Consider the following 25,547-nt stretch of genomic DNA (forward strand, 5'->3'; position numbering starts at 1 on the left):
TCATATCATAATTATACTCAAAAATCGTATTACATTGGCGGTATTCATAAAATGTGAAAAAAGATACCAAGTCTTTTAATAATCGTTGAATATACCCTTATTCTATTACCACTCCTGTTGGCATTCACCCATCAAATCCCCAAGCTTACCTTGTTTATTTTTTTAATTAACTTAATGCTTTAATTCCTAACATATATAACTAGCATGTTTGTGCTATTATCAGGAGGAATTGATTCTTTACTTCATAATTGGTTTTTCTACAAGCTGTATTCTACAGCCCCTTGTGGCCAAATTTCTCAATCAGATACAGAGGAGCGACTTTATAGATATCATGTTTTCATAAAGGGCGGAATTCTGCATAATTAGCAATAAATTGTACTGTACCATCTCCACACTCATTTTCTTTGTATATGTGGAAATAAATAAACACAGTAAAAGTAAACAGGATGAGCTGATTATTTTTTTTGTACAGTAACGTGAAGTGGGGTTTCCTCCACTCCAGCGCTGTTTATTATTGCAGTCAGGAGTACTTGTCATGGAGAGAAAACATGATTGTATGAACAGTCACACAGATGCTTATATGTTGGCGCTCCTCTCTGGGGAGCTCCCCTCATGAATCCAAACAGCATGGGAGTGTCGTCCAGGCCGCTCCAGGGTACACAGAAGAGAAGTCAGCCAACATGTCGCTGAGAAATGGAATGTATTTATTATGTATGAGGCGAGAGATGCTAACGGAAGCACGTTTAGTAAGAAACCTGAACAGAAGGAGGGGGGGAGTGGAATAAGACCAAAAAATTGTCAACACCAGTAAGGCAGGTGGGGAACAGATGGGAAAATGTAGATATGGAAGAATTAATATTCTTTGTTTAAAGTGCTTCAAGATTAGCGTTTGTCACCAAGACATATTCTCACTCCTACCATAGGCGACATTTGCATTGTTGTTTCGTTTTTTCAATGTTTATTCAGAGTAGAGCGCCGTCTTAGAGGCATCTGCTTTACGTGTTGCTGCCAAGCATTTGCCGTACATCAGCAAGAGCCGGAGGCAATGTCCCCACAGCAGCTCCACGGGTGTGCTACTTGACTGAACAGTCGGAGAGAGAGGGCGTCTCCAGAGAGAGAGGCTGCACTAGGGTTGGCTTACTCAATGTGAGAGTCCAGATCTAAAGGGAGAAGCCTGGCGCACACTCTCACAATCAACGGGGGAAATGGCAAAGGAAAGAGCAGCGATCAAGTCTCACTGTCGGGGAAGATATTGACATTGAGTGGATGTCGGGAGGGGGCGTGGAGCTGCAGGCGAGATGCTGCACTCTGTGATGAAGTCAAGTGGTTTGGTTAGGCTCTGTCTTTTATGATTCATTAGTTGTTGGAGTTAAAGTGGCCCTATTATGCTTTTCCACTTTTTCCCTCTCCTTTAGTGTGTTATATATATTCTTGTACATGTAAAAGGTCCGTAGAGTGTAAAACCTGAAGTCCACGCCTAAAAGGAGTTACCCTCCCCCTCAGAATCACTGCTCCTGAGCAGCCTGAGACAGCTCCATTGAATTCTCTCCTTCACTTCCATAACATTATGAGGTCACAATGTAACGGAAACTCCTTCCGGCTAGTTTGGCCCGCCCTCAAACAACAAAAGAGAGGGAGATGGAGCTGAAACTCCAGGAGAAGAGTTTTTTGAAATGTGAAACGTTGACCAATCACAACCGAGCGGGCAAGCTGACCAATCAGAGCAGACTTTGCTTTCTGGAGGGAGGAGCAAGCGCTACAACGGAGCATTTCAGAGAGAGGGTGAGAAGCGGTGCTGCAGGACAGCCAGGATGAGAAAAACAAGGCGGATTATGAGCATTAACGCATATAAACATGTCGTAACTGTAACTTGAGATAAACATATGCACTCGGAAAATAGCATAATAGGGCCTGTTTAAGCACTTCCTAGAATTGACACAGTTTAACATGTGTTCATCAGCAGTACCATAATGATAAACACAGGATGGGACAAGGGAAGGAAAGGGGAACCACAATAAGTATTAACTAGAAGCGTATCGCTCACCCTCCGGTTCCCTCTCAGGTAAATAACAGAAAACTATTTCCAAACTACGCAGTTTCCCTGAACTGTACAGACAGTTGTACTATCTTTCAGCTTGTTGTTTTGGTTTTACAGCAATCAACTTTACAGTTTTGGTTTGTTTTTGAAAAATTAAAATCTCACTGGAGCATTTAACAGGTAGAGAGCCAGATGCTTTTCTCAGGAGATAGTAGAGACTTTAAATGAATCCTCTGTGTCTGCCGGATTTTTAAATTAGCATTTTCTTTTTTTTTTAACTTTATACTTATATATGTCCGGGTTATATTTGCAATGAGCTCCACTGCCTCCAAGTTGACATAAAAAAAAGTAAAATGAAAAGTCCATAGATGCAGGTGTTAAATTTTTAGTCAATCTGTTAATAACGACGAGTAGTGAAGTAGCCAAAATAATTCCAATTAAATTCATTACAGCAAATGCTTAGTTTAAGACACATTTGGATAGTTTAGGCATCTAAAAAACCTTATGACTTTGGTTATAGTTAAGTTTACATTATAACTTCAGTGGAAAATGTCATAATGTGGGGTAGCAACTCAACACTTAAGAATTTTTAGGTTAATGTGAGGTAGACTGCTTTTAGACGCTAGCTCCGTTGCAATTTATAAATAAATATTAAGTAATCTATGACCTCTGGAGGACCAGAGGGAAATGCAGCAACGCTGTAAGAACTTGTTCCCTCCTACACATATCTCTATTACTGTCTGCCTTCTCTGAGGTGCAGTGGCCTGTAATTGACACATTTTCAAAATAGAGCCGAGGAGACTCGCAAACTGATGCACAGATTGAACAGACACGTCTAGTGAAGAGGGGATATCTTAAATAAAGACAGGCAGTAGTGTAACTGTAGGTATGAATCATATTTGACAGAAAGCGCACAGTAAAAAGATGGAAAAATGTCTTTCAGATTTATTGTTGAATTTATTGATGGATTTATTTGATAAATAAACCAGTTGACCATTGGCCTCATTGAAACTATTAAATAATTTAATAAGCTCAATAATTCAGTTTATTTCACTTTTGTTTTTCAATTTCATGCCCAAGCAGTCAACCCATGTTGCAGGGTGTATTGCACCATTCAGTCTGCGTAAGATTTATAGGAGCAATATAACAGATAACTCCTACTTAATGGCGGCAGTCCCTCCTCTGTCACCACAGTCAGTGTTGTTCAGCTCACTTTTATATGTCTCTCAGAGGCAAGAGCTTACTGCTGTGACACAAAGACTGCTTGTTGAAAAATAGTAGTTATATAATTGCTTCATATTTCAATTCATGTAATTCAGTTATATATTATTCAGTGTTTTTCTATGACATTTTCCAAAGCAAAAATCTGCAATATTTTAGGCCTTGCGACAGCAAAGCTTATCCTTAAACACTGCAACAGTCACAGTTTGGATGTCAGCTGTCAACAAACTTTGCTTTTAGGGTACAGGGTATTAATAGTTTTGAGGCAACTGAAAGATATGGGTCTACCATATCATTTTTTTTGAGTCAGGCCTCTGTGCCTTCAGCACCAATTACTTTTTTCCAAACCAAGTTAGGCCCAATGTCCCTTCAGCCCCATGTTAAAATCTGTAATCGCTGATAATGCACAAACACTATCAGACCGTCTGGCGACTACTTGTTGGTAGTGTTGGTTAGGTTTAGGCATGGGGAGTGAGATTGGTTGGGGTAAGGGTAAGAATATCAGAGTAAGCCAACCAGAGGCAGAGCAGGGGTGGATCATGCGTATGCATGGAAGAAACAAAAAACATCACCACAGTGACAATCTTGTGAAGTTCTTTTGGATAATAATAACCCATGTATTTCTGTTTGTTTTTTCGGAGCAAGGGGCCTTCTGGGCAATGGCCATTTGCTTTTAGATTATCAGGCTTTCGGAAAAATGGGCATTTGATCCAATGCGATGTTTTTCGGGCCATTGCAGTTTCAGAATAATCGCATGGCACCTACAGAGGTACTGATCTGAGGGAACATAGGGCTAAGGGAACTTATGGTTGAGGGAGCAGAGAGCTGAGGGAACTGAGAGGTTGAGGGAACATAGGGCTGCAGTAGCATAGTGTTGAGGGAACACAGGGCTGAGGGAACATACTGCTGAAGGAACATAGGGTTTCCTGGGAACATAGGGCTGAGGGAACAAACAGCTGAGGAAACACAGGGCTGAAGGAACAAGCAGCTGATGGATCATAGGGCTGAGGAAAAATGGGCTAAGGGGAACACACAGCTCAGGGAACATATCGGTAAATTAATATAGTGTTATGGAAACATATGTCTAAAGGAATATATACAGCCTCCCATCGTAGTCTACGGTAGTGTTTCTGGCCACAAAGCTCCTATAGTGGCTTTTCCTCGCACAAGCATCTCTTTTTTTCTCCTTTGCATGCATTCCTGTCTGTGATGCGTTTATTTCTTAATTTGTTATCAGAACATTAACCACAAAAACTATAACAATTTTAAGTGATTTATCAAACATTGCTGAACACACGATTTCATACATATTCACATACATGCATTAATACATACATAATTAGATAGTATATAAAAATGTATTGCCTATTTAACATGTTAATAACTAAAATAAATGAAGGTACAGACCAGCCTTTGTTATAATCAGCAGTGCTGCAGCATACACAAGCCCATAACAACGCATAACCACGCAATGGCTATCTTCCTTCATTGTTACGGTCCTGCATATATAAAGGTCAAGAGAGTGTACTCCAGCCTGTAGTCCACCTTCAGCCAGTACAGATCCTGAACCATTTTAACCTCTCTGCAGATCTTTTATTCTTTCTTTTTTTGCTGCAGTGGACCATATCGCAGGGCCAGAGTCCATGTGTCAAAAGCAGGAATTGTACAACTAGCTTTAATGACATGAAGTTATGTCAATATAAATATGAACTATGGTGTGCCAGAGTAATAAGAAAAAACATAGAGCTTTAAACGCAACAAATTGCATACGAAGCAGCCACCTCAAAATAGAAGGTTGCGGGTGTTCATCCAGAACAAAGCAGAAAACTTAGTAGAGAAATAGCAAAGGTGCTGTTTACCCGAGGAGAGCACACTAAGTCACTAACAGGTGATGTTAGTTCTATATTGAAAACAAGGTTCGTGAAATGCAAAAACCACATATTTTTCATCCAACAGTTTGTGACAGAGGTGAGCTATTTTATCTGAAGAAAATGTAGGTGCAAACTTACAGAACTGTTTAAAGGAATGTAAAGTACTGGGAGTGTATGCAACTTTTATTGTAGTGGAATGTAAAACTATTACAAAGTTATTGGTAAAGTGTTGCAAGGCTTTATGGTTTCCCTGACAATTTTTATATCTTCCTTTTCACCTCAGAATTTCCATAGGAATGGCATCACACAAAGCTTTACAGCTCTCTCTGCGCAATATGAGAAATGTATTTCATTTTTTACTGAAGAGGAATGTTACTGCCTTTGCTAGAACAACCTATTTTCATTGGGGCAGTTTCCTTCCCAGCCAATATAACTTCATAAGTTAGAATTGGGGTCTGAGTAAAGATCTATATTCCTGCTTCCGACTGTAATTCCAGCTCTTTCTCTCCTTCATGTCTGTGGGTATGATTGCTCTGTTACATTTCGTACTGCTGCAGTGTGATTGTGTCATGAGGTCCAGAGAATACAACGCTGTGGAAAAAAATGTGGACTCCGTGTCCACTATGAAACATCAGGGAACTCATTACCTTCCCATCTCACCAAGGATTACACACTAACACACGACAGTATTATCCATCTAATGCACTTTTTGCACCACTCATACTATCCAACTCATAATTTCTCTTTTTTTTCTGTGTCTCCAGGGCCAGTATTGTCCAGAAGAGAATCATTTATTTCCAGGATGAAGGCTCTCTCACTATTCGACTGTGTGAGAAAGGTAATGACAGCTGCCCGTCATCTCCACTTTTCATCCTTGGCCGCCCATCATGGTGCCATTATCCCTTGTTCCATCTGCTGTTAGTTTTTCTCCCTCCTATTTTGGAGCAGAAAAGCTCCTATACTTTGTTTAAAAAAATATATATGAGGCCAACAGAGGCAGTGGCGAAAACTGTGAGGACAACAAATCATGGATCTCATGGGACTCTGTATATTTAAATAGTCCTTTGTATTTTACAACAGACCAGCGCCAAAGCTTTTATGTTACCTGTGATTTCACTGCAGAGAAAAGTGCCACGCCAGATTTGGAGAGCTGTCCGCCCCCCAAATAAACACCAGTGAGACAGCGAGGCCACGGGACTCTTTTAGCTCTGAAGCACACGTTTATTGTGCAATAAAAAGCCTGGACATATGTTTCAAACTTCATCTCAGGGGATTTTTACTCATAAAATCTTCCCTTCCTCACCCAAATCTAATTTTCCAGGCTATTATTCAAGCCAATCAACCCAACCTGTTTCCATTTGCTGACTTTCGTGAGGCGCCTCCGATGTTTGACTCATCCTGCTATAACTTAGATGTCAAGTGAGGATTTTCTTCCGAATAATTTGGCGACTCATAAATATTCAAGTACTCCCCTTGACCTATCTTTGCAAAACATTGGTCAGGGCCAATATTTGAATATTTATGAGTTCTGCGTCAAAGCTAATGTGTCATTTAAATACCAGTTCATTCCAGGGATGTTGGTTTTGTGACATTCTCACTGGGTGCAAATTGTATTAATTTATCTGGTAATTTAATGTCAGAGGTTGCACACTGGGGGATTTCTGTTTGCCTGTTAGCTCCTGCACTCTGTTTTCTATCATTTATTTGTCTTGTGCATTGTCTACCCTTAAAATTGTTCATGTTCACGTCCCATCTCCCTGTAGAGCGTGTGTTCGGCGAGGCCACAGAAGCTCCTGCTATGGAGTGCTGCGCCTGCGGAACAGCAAAGTACAGACTCACCTTCTTCGGCAACTGGTCAGAGAAAGTACATCCCAAAGACTACCCAAGTGAGTTCAAACTGTTGGCTGCCAAAGCCCAAAAAGTCTGGATGCACCATTGGATTATAGCAAAGAGTGTTTTGTCAGAAAATACAAAGTAATCTTACTGAAATAATAACACATAAAGAAAGTGTTTGGGATTTTGAAGCTACAGTCAGTAGCTGGTTAGCCAAGCTTAGCATAACAACTGTATAACAGGGAAACATCTAGCTTTGCTCTAGCCAAAGCGAACTAATAAACATATTGTGTATCTTTTTCTAATCTCTCAAAAAAAAGAAAAAGTGTAAAAACCACAATTTGCTGTTTAGGTTATGTGCGGTATTATATCTTGGCTGGATACAGTTACGTCCTTTGGTCGCAACTAGTTGCCTGGCAACCTCCATTAAGTTACTGCTCCCAGCCAAGAAATAATCTGGCACACAAACCCCCGTTTGTGTGCCCAATCTCTTAAATTCTCCCAGTTTAAGAAAAATTCTAATTGACAAACTCATAAATGTGTTTATTGTCCCAATCAGATTATATCAAAAAACAATGTCAGACAACCAGCTAGCTGCTCACTCAATCAGCTGATATTCACTTCTTTCTTGACATGCTCATCAGAATTCAAACAACTCAAACGTGAATGAAAAATAAACAAACTAAAATGTCTTTCAGGACGAGCCAACCACTGGTCGGCTCTGATTGGTGCGTCTCACTCCAGAGGCTACGTGCTATGGGAGTACGGGGGCTACGCCAGCGAGGGCGTCCGTCAGGTCGCTGAGTTCGGCTCCCCCATCAAGATGGAGGAACAGATACGACAGAAGGTAGGGGATCAGATGGAGCCTCTGCTGATGTAACAGCACTTATGTTACATGTGTTTCTATGTGTACTCTGAAAGTTATATTGGACTAAAAACAAATGCCAATGGTAAAAAATGTGATGCATAAAAAAAACAATTAAAACAAACATACTTAGACTCCAACCTTCACCAGAGCAAATAGAATCTAGATACGGTATCATCATTATATAGAATCATTTGTCAGGGGCTATTACAACATACTGCAGGGTTAATGACTGACTGAGGCAAGGAATCCATAATGACACAATCATTTCTGTCAAAATGGCAGCTAATGAATGTGCAATATAGTGAAATTCTCATTTCCACATCATGCAAAACCCAACAAAGGCAGTCTTCATTCACTCACCATCCCATTATCCTTCTCATTAAACCAGATGCATATTGACAGTGCTTGGTGCTGGATTGTGCTCGAAATCAGATTCCTTTGGAAAACATCAGCAGTCTTACTTTTGAGTCAACTATGCCTTTAGGGGATCAGATATTTTTGGAAGGCATCCACTGGATAGTACCCTGAGAGAACAGGCTGTTGCCTCAGTCTCTCAAGAGTGTATGTGTGCATGAGAGGACACAGCTGAGAGATGTGCTTGAGCATACTTGTCAGTATGTGTGTATGCAGGTGAGTCAAATGCTTACATATCTATTCAAATCCTGAAAGGATTGGGTAATCTGATAATATGTACTGTGAGAAGATAGAAATTGGCCAACAGATATTTTGGCAAACTATTTATAGCATGGTACGGAACTACTTCTTAAAGTTTAAGCTTGAACACCATCCTCCTAAGGCTAAGTTTGAATGAACGAGAACTAATGTGAAATTATTTTTGAACTGGTGGGAAAATAATGTAGCTCACCATGTTGTATAGTAGACGACTCGAAGTTCACTCACAGAGCCTCCGCTGTCTCACTTGAGTGACAAACTGCTAATCTTACTGTACAGTAGTTTATTTTACAAAGTCACCAAACAGCTTAATTTTAGTCAATGGCCTTTTTTTTCATAGATGCTTTTTTAATCCAATTCTTTGAATGTGTTTTGGTATCACAATCCGCCGAACAATAAGGGTTTCTAGTTTTCTCACAAATGCATTAAGGGGAGGGGGATTCAATTTGTCAGATTGACATTATATATTTTTACAATAATCTCTGTTTCAATCATAGACTGTATATAAGAAGTGGACAAAGTAACTGTGACAACATCCAGTGGTTTGAGGACTGCAAGTTTTTTGAACATTGAGCATACATAACATAGGCATCAGCATCTGGTTATTTTTTATCTATAATTAGTTTCTTAAATGATCACAGTGTAAAATGACATGTATTGTTATAGAAGATTTTATCCATATGGACCAACCCTAAGCTATATGTGACATATGTATGCTACTTGTGTGCTGAGGCCCACAGTATATGGCTGTCTCTGTGCATGGTCTCTCTGCCACTCCATCTCTCTCTCTCTCTTTCTGTCTCTGTGAGCTCTGAAAGGTGTGTCTTGGCCATTTGCGAGGGAACAATAGCGTGTTGTTAGTGGGCTGTCAGTATGGTGTGTGCCTGTCAGTTTAGGTTTGGGCTGTTGTGTGGAGACATTAGAGGCTGACGGACAGCCCTAACTCCTCTCTTGGCTGGCTCTGTCTGTCTCTGGGGCTAACTACCCTGACACAATGGAAACTTCATCCTGTAACATAGCAGAATGAGATGGCTTGATTGTGTACTGTAGACTGGAATGTAAGCTATTGAGCTGTGGAATGAAACAGCTCGATTGTACACTGTACACTGGAATGTCGTCTATTGAGTTGTTGGACTTGGTAACGGGGGTCTTTTCTTTAATCCGTAAATCAAAATGGTTTTGTGTCTTGCGCTATTTCGCATTCACTTGGCAAAATATAGACCACACAAAGTGACTCTTCTTTCAACACGAGAACTGTGTTTTTACTTGAAATCGAGCTGGTTTATTTTTTCAAGTTCAGAAGCAGTATGTATCAACAAGTTCAACAATACACGCCATGATTTAAAAGATTTTCCGTTATATATTTTTTTTACAACTAATCATTTTGCAACTTCAATTCTAGGCCGAGTCAAGAATATTGGTCCAGAATCCATCCAGATCTTAATTTTAAATATTTATTTACAATTTCTAGTTTTGTTTGACCATCAGTATGAAACAAAAAAAAAAGATATAAAACAGGAAATCATCAGCATATCATTACATTAGAGAAGTTGGAAAATGCTAATAATTGGCATTCACTCAAATAATAATTTCTGCACCAAAGGCCATTCGTTGAAATGACTATTGTTTCTTGTTTTGTGCTCATCGGTGAACTGGTAGAAAAATCACAATTGTTGTGCATGTCCATGGTTTTAACATAATTACATTTTTCTACATTGGAGAACACTCTTACTTGCGTTCTTGCCAAGAGGTAGATGGGAAGATTTATACTATTGCCATATCTGTGCATTAAATATAAAGCTACATCGAGCAGCAAGATAGATTGGCTCATTATAAAGAGTGGAAATGGGGGAAACAGCTAGTCTTTCTCTGTCAGTCCCAAATACGCCTATTTTCATCCGTTCAGCTCACTAGTGCCGCATTTACATTGCATGGTACAACACAGCTTTACTCAACTAGACTCTCTCTCTTTTGGTTCTCCTTTAGCAAAAGTTGTTAATAGTACTATATAACTACTTGTATACTATATTATACAACTGCAAAATTTACTAAAACACAAACCAATTATTTTGGACAAATATGTCAACACTGAATATTTGTAAGAGTGCTCTTGAGTGGGGTGGTTGTGGCGCAGAGGAGAGCAGGGTCGTTCTCCATTCAGAGGATCGGCGGTTCGATACCCAGCTTCAGGCAGTCGATGTGTCCTTGGGCAAGACACTTAACCCCAAGTTGCTCCCAACACCATCCATCCTGGATGTTGTATGAATCTTAGTCTGATGGGCAGGTGGCACCTTGCCTTGTGAATGATATGTAATACAAGCTTTGAGCTACTGATTGTAAGTCGCTTTGGATGAAAGCGTCTGCTTAATGACTGTAATGTAATGAGTGTGTGTAGATTATCTTCTTACTTAAAAACAAATCCCAAAGTAAGAGTTATGAAGACATTTATTATTAAGAACAGTTGGTAAATGAGGCCCATTGTTATGCTTAATCAAATTCAAGTATTAAAACAAGTGCCTGTAGGAGAATTCAAACAAATATGATAGTAATGCAAGAAGAGGATCAGTGCATTTCAATATAAAAGAAAGTGCATTTAAATAAATGTAATCAAGTAGATAGAGTAAACTGTATTGCCCCTGATGGGACATTTGTCTTGAGCACAGTGCTAGAGTCCATTGCTCTACATAAAACAAACATGACAAAACATGAAAACATCAGAAAAAACACAGACATTTAACATTGAAAACATGGCATATAAAAAAATGAACCTGACACCTTATGATATTGTTATTACAGAGTCCCAACACTTCCCACCACGAGCAAGCACTGGAGCAACTGTGGCGAGGAAAAACTCCCTTTTAACAGGCAGAAACCTTGAGCAGAACCGGGCTCTTGGTGGGCAGCCATCTGCCTCGACCGGTTGGGTTGAGAGAGAGATAGAGAGAAGGAGGAAAGACAATATACAGTAGCTGCACTTATTGATGCCTCTCCTTGCTGCCAATGTCGTGTCCCGTTACAAAGTACTTCCATTAACACACGTCTCCCAAGATTATCTTTGGTGTATCTTGGAGTTTAATCGCTGTTTCGCTTGCATTCAAAAGAGCTCAGACCTCAGCTCATTGATTCTTTGCTCTTTTAACTGCAGAAGGTTGTCTTAAGCTCTGATGGCCTCTACCATAGTGTACCTTCGTCATCAGAGCTGACGTATGATTGGTCTTAGCTTCAAATCTCTGACGGAGTTGGGTCACATCAGCTTTCTGTGCCACCAGAGAGGATTTGATGTTTTTGCTCTCACGGGTTAGATGAACATTTTCCTCTTCCGCTTTCGTCTGTTTTGACTGCATCTTTGTTTGAAGAAAGTGCAGGAGTAAAGTTTAATCACAGCTTGCATCGGTACAAATTAATCGTCATCGGCGACATCTCTCACAGGGGAGGGGTAGGGGGTAGAGGCAGCTCTTACATCCTCCTCCTGCTGCAAAGAGAACAAACCAGTAATCATCAATATAAAACACTATTATTAAGTACAGAGGCTGGAACTTCTGTACAATGTGATGCAAACTGACGAGACAGCCAGCAGCAGAAAATGCTGCTTAGAAAGAGGTGGAAATTAGGCAAAACCATATGAAAAATCAGTGATTGATTATTGATCAGTAAGGTAAGGAAAGATATTTGATACAGTCTGGAGGGATAAACTCTAGCCCAAACTGTTTAAAACTGCCGTTAATGGCAAATTCCTGGATGTCCAAAAATATTAAATGTATCTTCTATGGCTGAAAGTGTGGTTTTAGTGGTACTTTGTAACTTAGAAATGTATCTAAAATGCAGTAACAAGACATCAGTGGCTGGATAGAGCAGTTTTTTTATGGTGTATTAATTGCTTTTTGCTCAAAGGGCCGATATGTCAAGTACCTTTAGTGTGGGAAAACGACAATGTGCATGCCCAATCCCTTTGGCACTGAAAGTGAATGGCACAATATTGATGCCACATGCGTCTTGTTGCCTGTTGCCCTGCTACATTTTGATTGGCTCATTGCCTAGTACTCTTGTGGTCTACATGCTAGCAATTTGCAAAAGGAAGTATTTCTTGTAAAGATAATAGTAGCTGTGGTCACCATGAAGACGGTTATCTTCCACAGCACACATTTGAAAGTCTGCCTGAAGAATAACATGAGACCAAACACCTTGGTGCCCATCAGCCCAGGGATGTACCAAACCTCTAGTAAAAAAAACAGATTCATCAAAGTGTGTGTTTCCAAAGAAAAGAATGGTGCAGAGAAGATGCTTTGGTGTTTTTCTTAGGAGATGGTGCCTGGTCAAGAGCAGGCTTTTATGGTATCTCTATGAGAGGATTACAACCCCATGGGTGCTGCAGGTTGAGCAGAGGCTCATACAAACTACAGGCAAAGTGATACACACAGTATGTCAGCTTGGGATCTTTAGATATGTTGGTTTCCAATGGTGGATGGTGAAAGCCATAATCAACTAGTAAAATGTTTGTACTGACCTTGTCAAAGTTGTTGTAAGACTTTTTCTTCAGGCAACATTTATTTTCCATGTTGTCCTGTGTAGATAAAGTTGGTAAGTCCCTAAAACATACAAGACTTTTGTTTTAGTGTATAGACGATACCCACCTCAGCAATAGGGAAGTATATAAGCTCCCTCTTCTTGGGGGGTCTTCAACTGGTGCAGAGTTGACAAAGGGTTTCACCTGTTTGATGAAAATAAAACAATGTTGAATATGTATTAGCTTTCTGCTCCAGTTCTAGTTGGCTTGATATCAGCTCTTACCTTGCCAGCTCTTGTCCCCGTGTTTTTACGTTTGTTTCTATCCTGTGAACATGTTGATCCATAAGTCAGGATATTTTATACCATACATATTTCAGAGTACTTGTATCATGCCTTGTGCTAAGCTAGGCTAAATTTATCACAAAACTTTGTGCATATATGAAAATGACTCAGATTTTCTGTGAGACAGCAAGTAGTGACGATAAGACGAAGCATGTAGATATAACTGAATGCTCACTGGGTTCTATGACATCACAAAGAGATTCTACTCTTTTTAGGGAATGTTAGCTCATTCTGTAGAGAACATGATCCCCATAGTTCCATCCTCTACAGTTGTCTAATTTTGAACTCACTTAAAGTTGTTTCACATTGTATTTTCTGTCTTAATATTGTATACTGTATTTTAGAAATCATCTCAATTTGATGTACAATGTGAACCATTTTGAATATCAACTGTCACTTGACAACCCTGAACACAGCAGGCTAGCATCATGCTAGCCTCTTTAGCTGAGTAGCTCATGAATCAAGAAAATGAACTGCTTACTAGTTAAGCTCAAGTTCAAGTTATCTGCCTTGACATACAACATACTACAGAATATCCTCATGATTCCTTTAGTTTTGGCATAAAGACCTTTGCCTGCCTGCAGGTTTTAGAAACATTGGGCCTCATTCACCAATATCTTCCTCAGCAAAGTTTTCGTCAGATTCACAGGTCACAGCTCTTTGACTGCAGTGAAAATATAGTTTTTAAGGCTTAATGGCAACAATCTTGGATTGTAGCAGAAAAGTTGGTTAGATGAACAACATAATCAAAACAATTATGTCTTTTGGACTGAGCACAGACAATTACAATAAGAGATCTGTGTGATTTGAGAGAGAAAAGGATTGAGAGGGGAAGAGAAAATTTGACTGCTGCACTCAATGTTTCTGTAACTTTTTAATAAATAAAATGTTAATATCAATGTTATTAATGAAGCTTTGAAGACTGAAACTATGATTGCCCAACCCCAAGACGAAGGGTTGCGGTGGTTAAATGGTGAAAGTTGGAGATGTTGGAGATGCCTCAGTAACCGTCCGAGATGCCTCCAAGCATGCTGGCTCATCCTCCATGCTTGTATTTTCCCTTTAGCAGGAGGCTTGTTCTCTAGCTATGCACCGTCTTCCCTTCGTTTCAAGTATACCTTTAAGAGGTTTTTCCACCGATACTGATTGCCGATCATCAATGAGCCATACTAAGTTGATACAGATCTTTTGTTCTTGTCTTTTTATAGCAGCTGGTAAACAGGTCTCCAATGTTTTCCTTTTCCTTTTTTATAGTCACTCAAACTGGTTATTTGCATAAAAACACAATGCACATTTCAAATGACTAGGATTAAATGCTTGTATTTTTATTGCTCAAAAAAAATCTTTGGAGTAAGTATTTTTATATATGTAATATAAGCAACTTAGAGCTAAAGTAATACAGTTAAACAGGCCATAATTCCCTCTCTATTTATTTTATGTTGCTATGAAAACATTTCCTTTAAACAACTGTATTTATACAATGAAATTTACAAGATTACATGTGAATACATCAAGATAACGTTATAATCTACCTTCACCCAATACGCATTTTTACTGAATCAAAGATGAACGCACCATAAAGCAACATAATGGACCTCTGTGTGTTAGCTGTTAGCACTGGTGCTGTCATCGTTACCAGCTCTCCAGATTTGTTGTTCACAATGTAACATTATTAGTTGAGGTGTAATTGTGAGATAAATAACACTTTGCCAGATAGCCTCTTGGAGTCAAATTACCTTCAGACCATCAGCAGCCTGATTCTAAGGTGATTATTCAAAGAATTTTGGCACATGAATGGAAACAAACTAATTGTATTCACCAGCATCCCAGCATGACTGAGATCACTGTAATTCCCCTCAAGTTTGTGTGTGTTCTCATGCACATAAATCACCTTGCAGATAAAACTGTTCTCAATGGTTGTTGAAAGAGATATTGAAGTTTCCTTTTCAAGGTTTTAGACACAAGCAAACTGAAGCACACACAAATACACACACACATCTCTTCAACCCTCTGAGGGTATCCGAGTTCAGGCCGGGCGAACATCGAAGTGGCTGCTGTAAAAGGTGGGAAGCCGACATGGGTCAGTAATCCCTGTCTTAGCTGAGAATCCCAACCATCCAGCAGAGCAATCAGCTGTGGTGATGTGTGGACAAAGCCTTAAGACCAACCCCTCCCGCCCGGAGCCGACCTGCGCTCCAATAACTAACACAGGCCTGGGCTCGGCACATGTGGACCGACAGACAGACAGATAGACAGGCAGGGAAGACGAGGCCGGAGAGCTCCCACCACGATGATGATGAGTACAAGCCAGAACATCTCTGTCAGAGGGGCACCTCGTCAAACTTTTCAGCCTGTTGTAAAAAAACGTCAAATTGTTCATGAAAGTCATGAGGCAGCATTTTGACAACCAAGGCGTTATTCGCAGGTGCTTTCTGCGAGCAAATATTGAGCCGCTTAACGGGTGTTGACACACCACCCTGCTCCATCTTACCAGTGTAAACCTGGAGAATTGAATCGCTGCTGCGTGCATCGCTTTGTAAGATCGTGACCTAAATCTGTCGTCTCTCGCTTGTTTTGTTTAAAACTTGGCCATCGGTGCTGTCCATCAAAATTCCCCCCTGCATGTGAGTGCCGGAGGCCCAGTTGGACGGGGGCTGGACATGCATGAGCTTGTGGAAAATATGTGTGATGAAGCCCCGTTTTGAAAAAAAAGGTTCCAGGCACACAGTTTCTGTACATACCACAGCACACAGACGCACACCAGCTGAGAGTCACGGCCCTGACTACTTTCTGGAAATAGACTCCTCTAGATGCCGACAACGTTGACGTAGCTTCGTAGCAAGTTTGAACGTGCAGGGACCCGGAGGTGCTTTTGTCAGTTCACCGAAGCTGTCAGAATGAGGTGCACGTACTGTTTTTGACAAATGACAGCATGAGCTTTAGAGTGGCTGGTGGTTTTATAAACGTGGCTATCTGAGGTCATTTTAAGTCAGCAGGTTAAGAAGAGACAGATTTGTGTTCCATTTTTCACCTGAGGAACTAAAAGTATCTATTTTAATGTCACCTGCTCTCGAGAAAACAAAATTACACGGCACATCTAATAATCGATCGCCCGTAAATGTCACTAGCGGCCGAGAGCGTCTTAACGATCACACCACGAGTGGGAGGTTGAAGAAACTTGGAAGAGCTGCCGAGCAAGGAGTTAATCTGCAACCCCTTTTTTTTTAAAGCCTCTGTGCACTGACACATGTGAACAAAAGTGAAGCCACCTTATTATTAGTCCCTGTGAAATGCCACAAGCTCTCAACCAGGTGCGATCCCACGGGAAGGGAAATGTCAAGAGCGGCTGACCACCTGGCAGTTTGTATCAGCTTTAATGCGGAGAAGTGCGATCAGCTGCCCCGGTCAATTTAATTTTAATGAAGCCGATGCAACTCTCCGCCTCGATAGTGATATGTGCATCCAGAAATCTCAAGGTCTACCGCAGCCGGCTGGCTCGGCGGTGCACTCTTGCTCACCTCTAAAAGGGATTTGTCAGTTGGGTTCCTCTTCTTTCTTTCTTTACTTCTGCACGCATCGCTCAGCGGGCCGCTTCAGGGGGGGAGGTGCTGCCTGCCTGTCATGGCTGCAGCTGTTCTGAAAAGCCATTTGACGTGGGATTCTTTTTGTGCTGGAGCTTAACATGTTTTTAGAAAGAAAGAAAAAAGGTTCAGCTTTTAGCACTGTAGGAGCTCACCTTTTCTCTTTTTTAAAACAGGGAGACAAAGGAGGCAGGAGTATAAAGACAGGTGGACCGAGCGTCGCCCCGAGCCATAGGCCTGGCCGTATATTGCCCCCGGGCTAGTACCCATCAGGCCTCTCTGGGGAACAGCTGCAGCCGATAGCTCCTCTGTACAAAGCCACTCTTTCTTTCCATCACAAAGTTTCAGGCTTTTACGTTTGACACAAAGAAATGTGAAATGTTTCACTGTGACCTTCTCTGTGCTGGGGGAGAGATCGGTCATGGCAGGAAGTGCATTTGTGGCTCTCGGTGGCTGTTGGTCTGAGGCGGCCTCACTTACTCAGCCTTCTTCTCCAAAGATGATATTTTGTACTTGAAGTTTGTGGCTTTATTAAATGCGAGGTTGGTAATCTTCCTCAAAAACATTTTAGATTTGTTGAAATTCGCATTACATCGCAGCAGCAATCGCTGAATCAAATGCTTGGAGAAAGAGAAAAAAGAGTATCTGTGGCTGTCACAGGACTTTTAAAAGCCCGTCCAAGCAAGTCATTTGGCCCAAATGAAATGATTCGATGGGTTTACCTTACCTCTGCACGTACGGAGAGGCCAAGTTACGCCCCTTTCGGTGTCCCCCATGGGACATATTTCAGAAAAAAAAAAGTAAGGTTGTCAATGGCAAGAGACAAATATTTTTTTTGATCCCGTTGGTATTGTCCCATGAATTGTTTGTCAATATTAAACATAATTTTGCAAATCAAGAAAGTTGCAGATTGTCGTAGGTTTGTTAAGGTTCCATTTAGATTGGCGTGACACCGCTCAGTGAACTACATCTCTCGTCTCACACAATGCGCGCCACCAACATAGCTGTTGCCTTGGCTCACTAGCTAGCTAGTAATTTAGCGTTGTTCCATGCACAAATGTAATGTTATCTTACCTGATGTGTTTTGTCCAGCAACTCTTTTTCTCAGTAGGGAAGCAAGACCCTTAGATGGTATGAGTAAATCCTGGTGCGTAACACACATGGATCTTAGCTTCAGAGAGAAACCTCGGAGAGCTGTGTAGTCTTTCTAATAATTTCTTATACCTTCCAAGTTTTTTGACAAAATGAGACTTCTTGAAGAGAATTTTTTTTTTTTAAATTGACAAACATCAAATGTGTAATTCATGTCACAATTCAAACAATTCAATGTCTCTTGCCGTTCACCACTGTACATATTTTTCCCCAAAATATGGTCCGATGGTGGTCCACCAGAAGGGGAAGGACTTTGCCTCTTTAGTCTGCCAGTGCAATCATTTCTCGTCACCTGACTCTTCCATAACCTGCTAGCTTGAGAGCTGTGAGGTCTAACAGTAGCCATGTTGGTTGTTAACGTTCATAATGAAAGTTTGGTGGAGTGGCTTTGGGTGGAGGCCCAGAAGGGAGGGGTTTATCAGTGTTGCCAACTTAGCTTCTTTCTCTCTAGATTTATCAACTTTTGGAGCTAGTGCTAAACCCTAGCTTACTCTTGCTAGTTTCTCAAGATTACCTACCCTAGCTTTAATGCTCTTTATTGATGCCCTCTTTCTTTCCCTGCTTCCCAACTTTTCGTTTATTACTCCTTGCATTTTGCCTCTTGGTCGTCAATTCCCCATGTGTAATAAAAAATGTTTTCCTCCTTCTGTCCTGCCTCCTTCCTTTTTTCCTTCCTGGTTTTATTCCAGCCTCCCTTCATTCTATTAATTTCGTTTTTTCAATCCTTCTTTCCTCTTCCTTGAATTCAGTTTACAGTATACAGTTTTTTTCTGCTGCAGAACCGGTAACGTTATAGCGAACTCTATTCCCTTCCTCTTTTCAGCAATCGTTCTTTCTTTTCATGCATTCTTCTTCTCCTCCCTTCCTCCTCCATCCCTGCATTTTCTCCAAACACTTCCCTGACTCACTGATTGACATAACTTTTAAAGAAAGAGTTTATTCTGCCTTATGCTCTTCTGAGTGTCTTCTTCCTTTTCTTGACGCTCTCATTTTTTCTTCCTCCTCCATCTCTCTCTCTCTCTCTCTCTCTCTCTTTCTCTTTCTCTCCCCCCTCTCACAGTGTTTTTTTCTTGTTGTTTTTATTATTTTTTCCTCTCTGTTTTGAAAGCCCTTATTTCAGACAGATTGTCAGGAGAAGGGCGGAGGGTGAGGGGAAGGAGAGAAGGCCGGGTGGGAGAAGACGAGCAAGAAAGCTATCCTTCACTTTCATCTTTCTACTCAAAACACTTCACAGGAAATTGCAGCAGACGTGCAGCAGATAGTCAGGGAGGCGGACAGGCACACACACACACACACACACACACACACACACACACACACACACACACACACACACACACACACACACACACACACACACACACACACACACACACACACACAGCACTCCCTACATCTTTATTGCTTCTCATAGAGGTCCGGATCGCACCGTTCCAGAGTGCCTCCCCCCATCCCTTTCACATGGCTGACACCTGTCAGATTGAGAGTGGGGGAAGTAAGGCTAAGTGATTTACTTCCTCTCAGCGCATCTCCATGTGTGTTCACAAAACTACGACGCTCTCTGAGAACGTTTTGTCAAGCCGTCACAGCGTCCACGCTCTGCCGGGAGGAATCCTTTTTTTGAGGCGCTGCTGGAAATGCCTCAGCTGGGAAAATTCCTTTCAGACAGTTTGGTAGTTAGCCAGCGCCGCTGTTTTCGATGCTTGCGCTGTGAAGGGAAGTAGTAGTCACCCTTTCTCCTTTCCTTATCTGCATTTCAAACTCTGAAGGGACGTCCTACTAGTTCCTTTTATTGTTCTATTATTCTTTAGTTTTATTTTTAGTTTATTTTTACCATGCAAAATGCATTTAACAAAAAGCTATTTAAATCAAATGTTGAAATGATGACTTATGCTCTTATTTCAAACACAATTCCTGTGTAAATTGTGGCTCAGGATTTTGATTAGTTTTAGTCTTTGATGGAAATAGTTTAAGTCAGACTTTACAAACACAGGACTTTCATCAAGGAGACCGCTGTACTTGTCCCGCTGTAAAACTGTAAACTTTGACTTTCTTGTTATGCTTGTTACATTGTGTTACCTAAGTAGTTCCTCTTAGGGTGGTTGTAAAAAAATTTCAATTGAAAGGTGTTTCTGAAACACTTTTTGTGTTCGGAAATGTCCGTAGCCAACATTTCCCAAGCGTTACAGAAATGTCCAATGTCAAAAAAAAGTATGTCAACTGTGTTGATAATCAACACTTACTTCACGATGATAAGCAAAACACTTGCAAATAATTGCCACTTTAAGTAAAAATAACGTTCATGCAACCTTCGCCAGTCTTTGACGATGTTACGTTTACGTTAGATTCCATTCATTTTTATAGCAGTGTTTTGGTGCCATTTGTTTTTTAATTTCAGAAGGATTGTGAATGCATATAGGCTATACATGTGTTACTTTTCTTTCTTTAAAGAATAGGATCAACAGGATACAATGTGTGAGTCCATAAATTGGCCCTGAAACATGAATTAATGCATTTGTCCATTTACTCTTAGATGAAAATTACATCGTAATTACAAAATTACAAAGTAACGCTTCCGGTTACAGATTCAGTTTTTTGGTTACTTTTATTCCTGTTGTTGTCCCAAGGTGAGGATGGATGTCATACTGCAGTGACACAACGTCATTTTAATCTCTATGGACACGTATGTGGACAGAATTATTAGTCGTGTTCTGTGACACATCACGTCAGGCTCTTTGGGAAACACGAAGTGATAGGCACCTTGTCAAGCCTTCATAAATATTGACACCGATGCCAACAGCGTTTTCTTGATGGAATAATGGGGAAAGGTTTTTTTTCTATTGGTCGGGGACGCCTTGATGAATTCATGCTGTCACCTCACACGAACCCGACGCCTCTCAGGTCTCCATGCCTTTCTTTTGAATCAGATGCATATCATCTTCGGAAAAAACCGAACAGAATATATTACCCTTTTAACCCCAACTCTGCTGCTGTACGGAAGACGACGCTTTACTTGTTTGTTAACGTCTGTGCTGCTATGCGCTTGTCTCCGTCGGGCCTTGGGAGTGATTCCGCGCTGTCAGGGTTGTAATGAAGGGCGCTGTCAGCCGCACTATATTTGGACTTTGGCGAGAGGTAGGCGGATGAAATGGGAGACAGCTCAGCCCGCTGTGTGCATCGTTGTGATTTGTGCACACACGATGGAGTAGCATTATGTAGTGATGTCTTGAGTTCTTGCTGTAAAGAGTGAGAAGTAGTTAAGTCAGGGAGCAGCTGATGACAATGGGACACACACACAAACACTCACACAGAGATACACACAACGTGCTCACAGAATCGGTCTTGGGGGATTCTTTGGAATGCTTTCGGAGGCTCACTACTAACTCTAATTGGCTGAAAGGAGGGAGATGACTGGACGAATGAAGCGGAGGATGAAGACAGTGACAGTCCTCCCTTGTTTGAAGGATTATTTCATTTTATTGTTGCACCAATTAAGGACTACACCTCCATTATTACATTTTATTACCTTATGCTCCGTCGCTGTGGGAAAAGAGTCTGAAAGTGGAAGGGAACAGACACGTGTCCAGTACAGGAAGCATAAATTGGGCAAGTGTAGAGTGTCTTGACTGGAGTGAAATAATTGCACTTATTTCAAAGCTGTTTAGGGAACAGCTGAAGTGGAAAAAGTGTGGAAAGATCATTTCCCAACGTTAGCAGTGGTTTTGTGTTTAATTGTTCATTTTAGTCCAGTGTTTCAGCTCGTTCACATTCCGTAGTCTGTAGTTTTAGTTGTACATTGGTCAGTGGTGTTTTGAGGAAGAAAAAATGGTGCAAAACTTGGACATTTCCGGCCATTCTGGTGCACACTCATCAACTCTGCAGTGATTTGTTTGAAACGAGTTACATTACATTACATTACATTACATTACAGTCATTTAGCAGACGCTTTTATCCAAAGCGACTTACAGGAAGTGTATTCAACATAGGTATTCAAGAGAACTACTAGTCACCAGAAGTCATAAGTGCATCTCCTTTCTTAAACAAGCATCTTAAAGCATAAGCCAGAGCAAAAGTATAGTGCAGAGGCAAATTACTACGAAAACAATAATTGCAACAGACTAATACGAATATAATAAGTGCTACAAACTACTACGAATAGGATAAGTGCAGTAAACAAATACGAATTCAATAAGTGCAGCGAACTGATACGAATACAGTAAGTGCAACAACTAATACGAATGCAATAAGTGCTACGAGGAAGGCTCAGGGTAGTACTTCTTGAAGAGGTGAGTTTTCAGCCTGCGCCTAAAGATGGGCAGCGACTCTGCTGTCCTGACGTCGGTGGGGAGTTCATTCCACCACTGAGGGGCCAGGACAGAAAAAAGCTGTGACCGGGTGGATCGGCCGCAGGGACCTCTGAGCGACGGGGCAACCAATCGCCCCGAGGCCGCAGAGCGAAGCGGTCGGGCGGGGGGTTGGCGCTTCAGTCACAGGGGCTTTCATCAATACATCGTAAACAATCAGAAAGTGACACAGTCCTTCACTACTACAAATCATAATTTCATGATTGTCCACAGCTTTGTTAGATGTGTGTCCACGATCAAGTAGAAGTAAAGTGGTCATCAAAATAACAATTTGAGTAACGGTACAACAGAATTCCGTAAAAAAATAAAATTAAACAACAGACCTGCACACTACTGTCTTTTCCACCAAAGTTTTTTTTATTTTTATATATATCCACAAAAAAAGTGAATATACACCTGTAATTATTTGTGATGATTGGCACATACACACCAGATAATATTCCGCGTTTTGTTTCAAGATATAGGATTGATATTATCTACTAAGTACACCAATGAGTAAAGTTTGTTTTTTATTACTTTCTTATTATACTTTGCTGCTTGTATCCTTTATTATATTATGATTTGACAAATGAACCGGTAAATGTTATGCACATGCACAATAGACTGTGTCTGCAATGTCAAAAAGTAAATATAAAGAGTGTAAACATGTTACAGTGTCCTTAAACTTTTATCATTCCAGTTTACATGGCCTATGGCCCAGTTCCCATCGTAGACATCCACCGAACACATCCAGGTCTCTCCAATCACATGAAGACAATATGATTAGGGGAAGTGGATATATCAGTCTGTTATCTTTTGGAGAATGTCTCATATCAGATGACTCATTTAGGCTAATTAGGACACAAAGCTGTGATGTTTTATCATTAATTACCTAAATTAAATACAGGTGTGTTCACTTCTTCACTTTGACCGGAAAAACACCATCTGTGGTTGAAACATTCTATCAGTCATGTCTTGGCTTGGCTGCTGGACGATAACAGAGTGGCAGCAGACCTGGGACCAGCTGATCACCTGCCTCTTAACGGATCATCAATTAATCAAATAGTAAATAACTAAATTAGCGCCATGTATTCATCCAAATATAACGGTATTAAAGTAATGTTTTAATTTATCCAAAAATCTACTCAAGTAAGAGTAAAAAGTATGATTTTACCATTGTACCATTTTAATGTTCAGTCTTTTGTGGGACAAAAGGTTGATAGAAAAATGCCGTTACCAGGGATTTCTTTATTATTGAGTGACCTTATGAGTAAAGGACTGAGGACACAAACATCTTATTTCCATGATGACTAATTAGAAGCAGAAAAATACCTTTTGTTTTCAATTAATTCTTCCCTGTGAACGGCAGCGTGTTGAATCAAGCAAATGTAGGGTGTGTTAATGCACAGAGGATGCACTCTCCTCAGTGTAGCTTCTCTGCAAAGTAGAATGTTACTATGCTCTTTTACTTTGACAAAGATTTGCAATGTTTGGCCTCTGTTATTCTGTTGGTCCTCATGTAAACAGAACATTGTCTATTCAAGGTGTTTGTCTTCATAATAACTTCTGTGAAGAAAAAAAATGCAAATGTGAAGCAAGACGTGAGATGGGAAGGCTGCCTGCTATGAAATGAAAAGCCCGAAGAATCAGAAATACTGAGTTATAGACCAAGCTTAATGATTGACCGTTGAAAGCAGAGAGAAAATGGTTCTTGCTCTTTTTTTTTGCTGAGAAAGCATTGACAGTTTGCCATACATAATATTAAGCTTGGAAAAAAATGTTGTAATGTAAAGTAAAAATGCACCCATTTAAGCCGGAATCATTGAGCTTTTTTAATCCAAATGAGCTGCGTGGCTGGAGGGATGTCAATGCTGTTTGTTTTTTTGTTTTTTTCACTTTTGTCCTGTGTTTAGACTATCTCAGCAACATTTAAACATGAAAGCATGAAATATGGTACCGGTATCCAAAGTTCTCCAGTGGATGAATCCTCAGGCTTTTCATCTAGCACCACTAGCAGGTCAGAGTTTTCTTTTTAGAGTGAATTATCTCAACATCCACCTAAATAAATCGAAACATTAAAAGGATCGATCCACTAAATAATTCTGCACAAAAATGTGTACATTCATGGTCCTCAGAGGACATATACTAATTACTTTTGTGTTCATGTGACGTTTCCTCGAGCACCACTGCAAGGTTGACCTTTGTGGTTTTAGTGAAATGGCAAAACGGTTATTTGATGGATTGCAATAGTTTCAGATAGTCATGTTACCATCATGATGAATTGTAATAACTTTAGTGACCCCTTAACTTTACATCTAGCACCCTCATCAGAGTAAACATTTTAAATTGTCGAAAACTTTCATTTATGGCCTATGACCAGTAAAACGATTAACAGTCCATCAGATTGAGCTGTACTTTGTGTTTAGCATGCTGATATTAGCATTTAGCTCAAAGGTGGTCCTGAGTACGGCGTCATGTCATTGTTACTACAGCCTATTATTCTGAAGCCCCAATAGTCCCAAACTCTTATTGATCTGAAGGCCCATTGCTAGAAACACATGCAACAAAAAAGGCCTAATTGTTAGGCCATATGACTTTGTGGTTGCTATATTTTTTTTACTACCATGGCGAAGGCATGACATGCCTGAATCTGCTTCTGATTGGAATACCCAGATATTCTTAACATAACCTAACTAATCTCACTCCTCATTCCTAAACTGAACCAACCCAACTAACGGAGGCAACGAGTAATAAGAGGCAGAGTGATGGGTCATTCCTTCATCAGTAGGAAAAAAACTGTTGGGAAGGTCTGATGACGTCATTCTGCATAATAATTCGCCACGTACTTCTGTTTATTGCACGGAGAGTTGGCGAAGCTGTAGACTTTTGTTTTTCAACGAATTGAAACATACTTTGTTTCCTCAAATTCGATGCCTGATATGGAGGAGCCAATTCCAAACTTGGAAAGTTAAATGCAAACTGTAAATACCAGTTAGCAGCACTCCGGAGAAAGCCAGACTAACCGACATGAGATAATTCTCTCCTTCATCCCCTTTGGTATAAAGCAGCACACATCAGCTAGGATGGTAGACATTAATGCGCAGTTTATGGACGTCAACA

The 25,547-nt window shown here is 40.5% G+C and overlaps 1 protein-coding gene across 1 annotated transcript in view; it reads left to right on the plus strand.

Annotated features, from left to right (window-relative positions):
• The window catches only part of LOC129108364 (spondin-1-like), a 93,522-nt gene that overhangs the window by 28,361 nt on the left and 39,614 nt on the right, over window positions 1-25,547 (plus strand). Inside the window, exons 4-6 of the mRNA XM_054620148.1 lie at window positions 5,895-5,968; window positions 6,894-7,016; window positions 7,662-7,810. Coding sequence (XP_054476123.1) covers window positions 5,895-5,968; window positions 6,894-7,016; window positions 7,662-7,810 — 346 coding nt within the window. The remainder of the gene's footprint in view (window positions 1-5,894; window positions 5,969-6,893; window positions 7,017-7,661; window positions 7,811-25,547) is intronic.

The sequence above is a fragment of the Anoplopoma fimbria genome, chromosome 19, assembly GCF_027596085.1.
Source record: "Anoplopoma fimbria isolate UVic2021 breed Golden Eagle Sablefish chromosome 19, Afim_UVic_2022, whole genome shotgun sequence".
NCBI lineage: Eukaryota > Metazoa > Chordata > Actinopteri > Perciformes > Anoplopomatidae > Anoplopoma > Anoplopoma fimbria.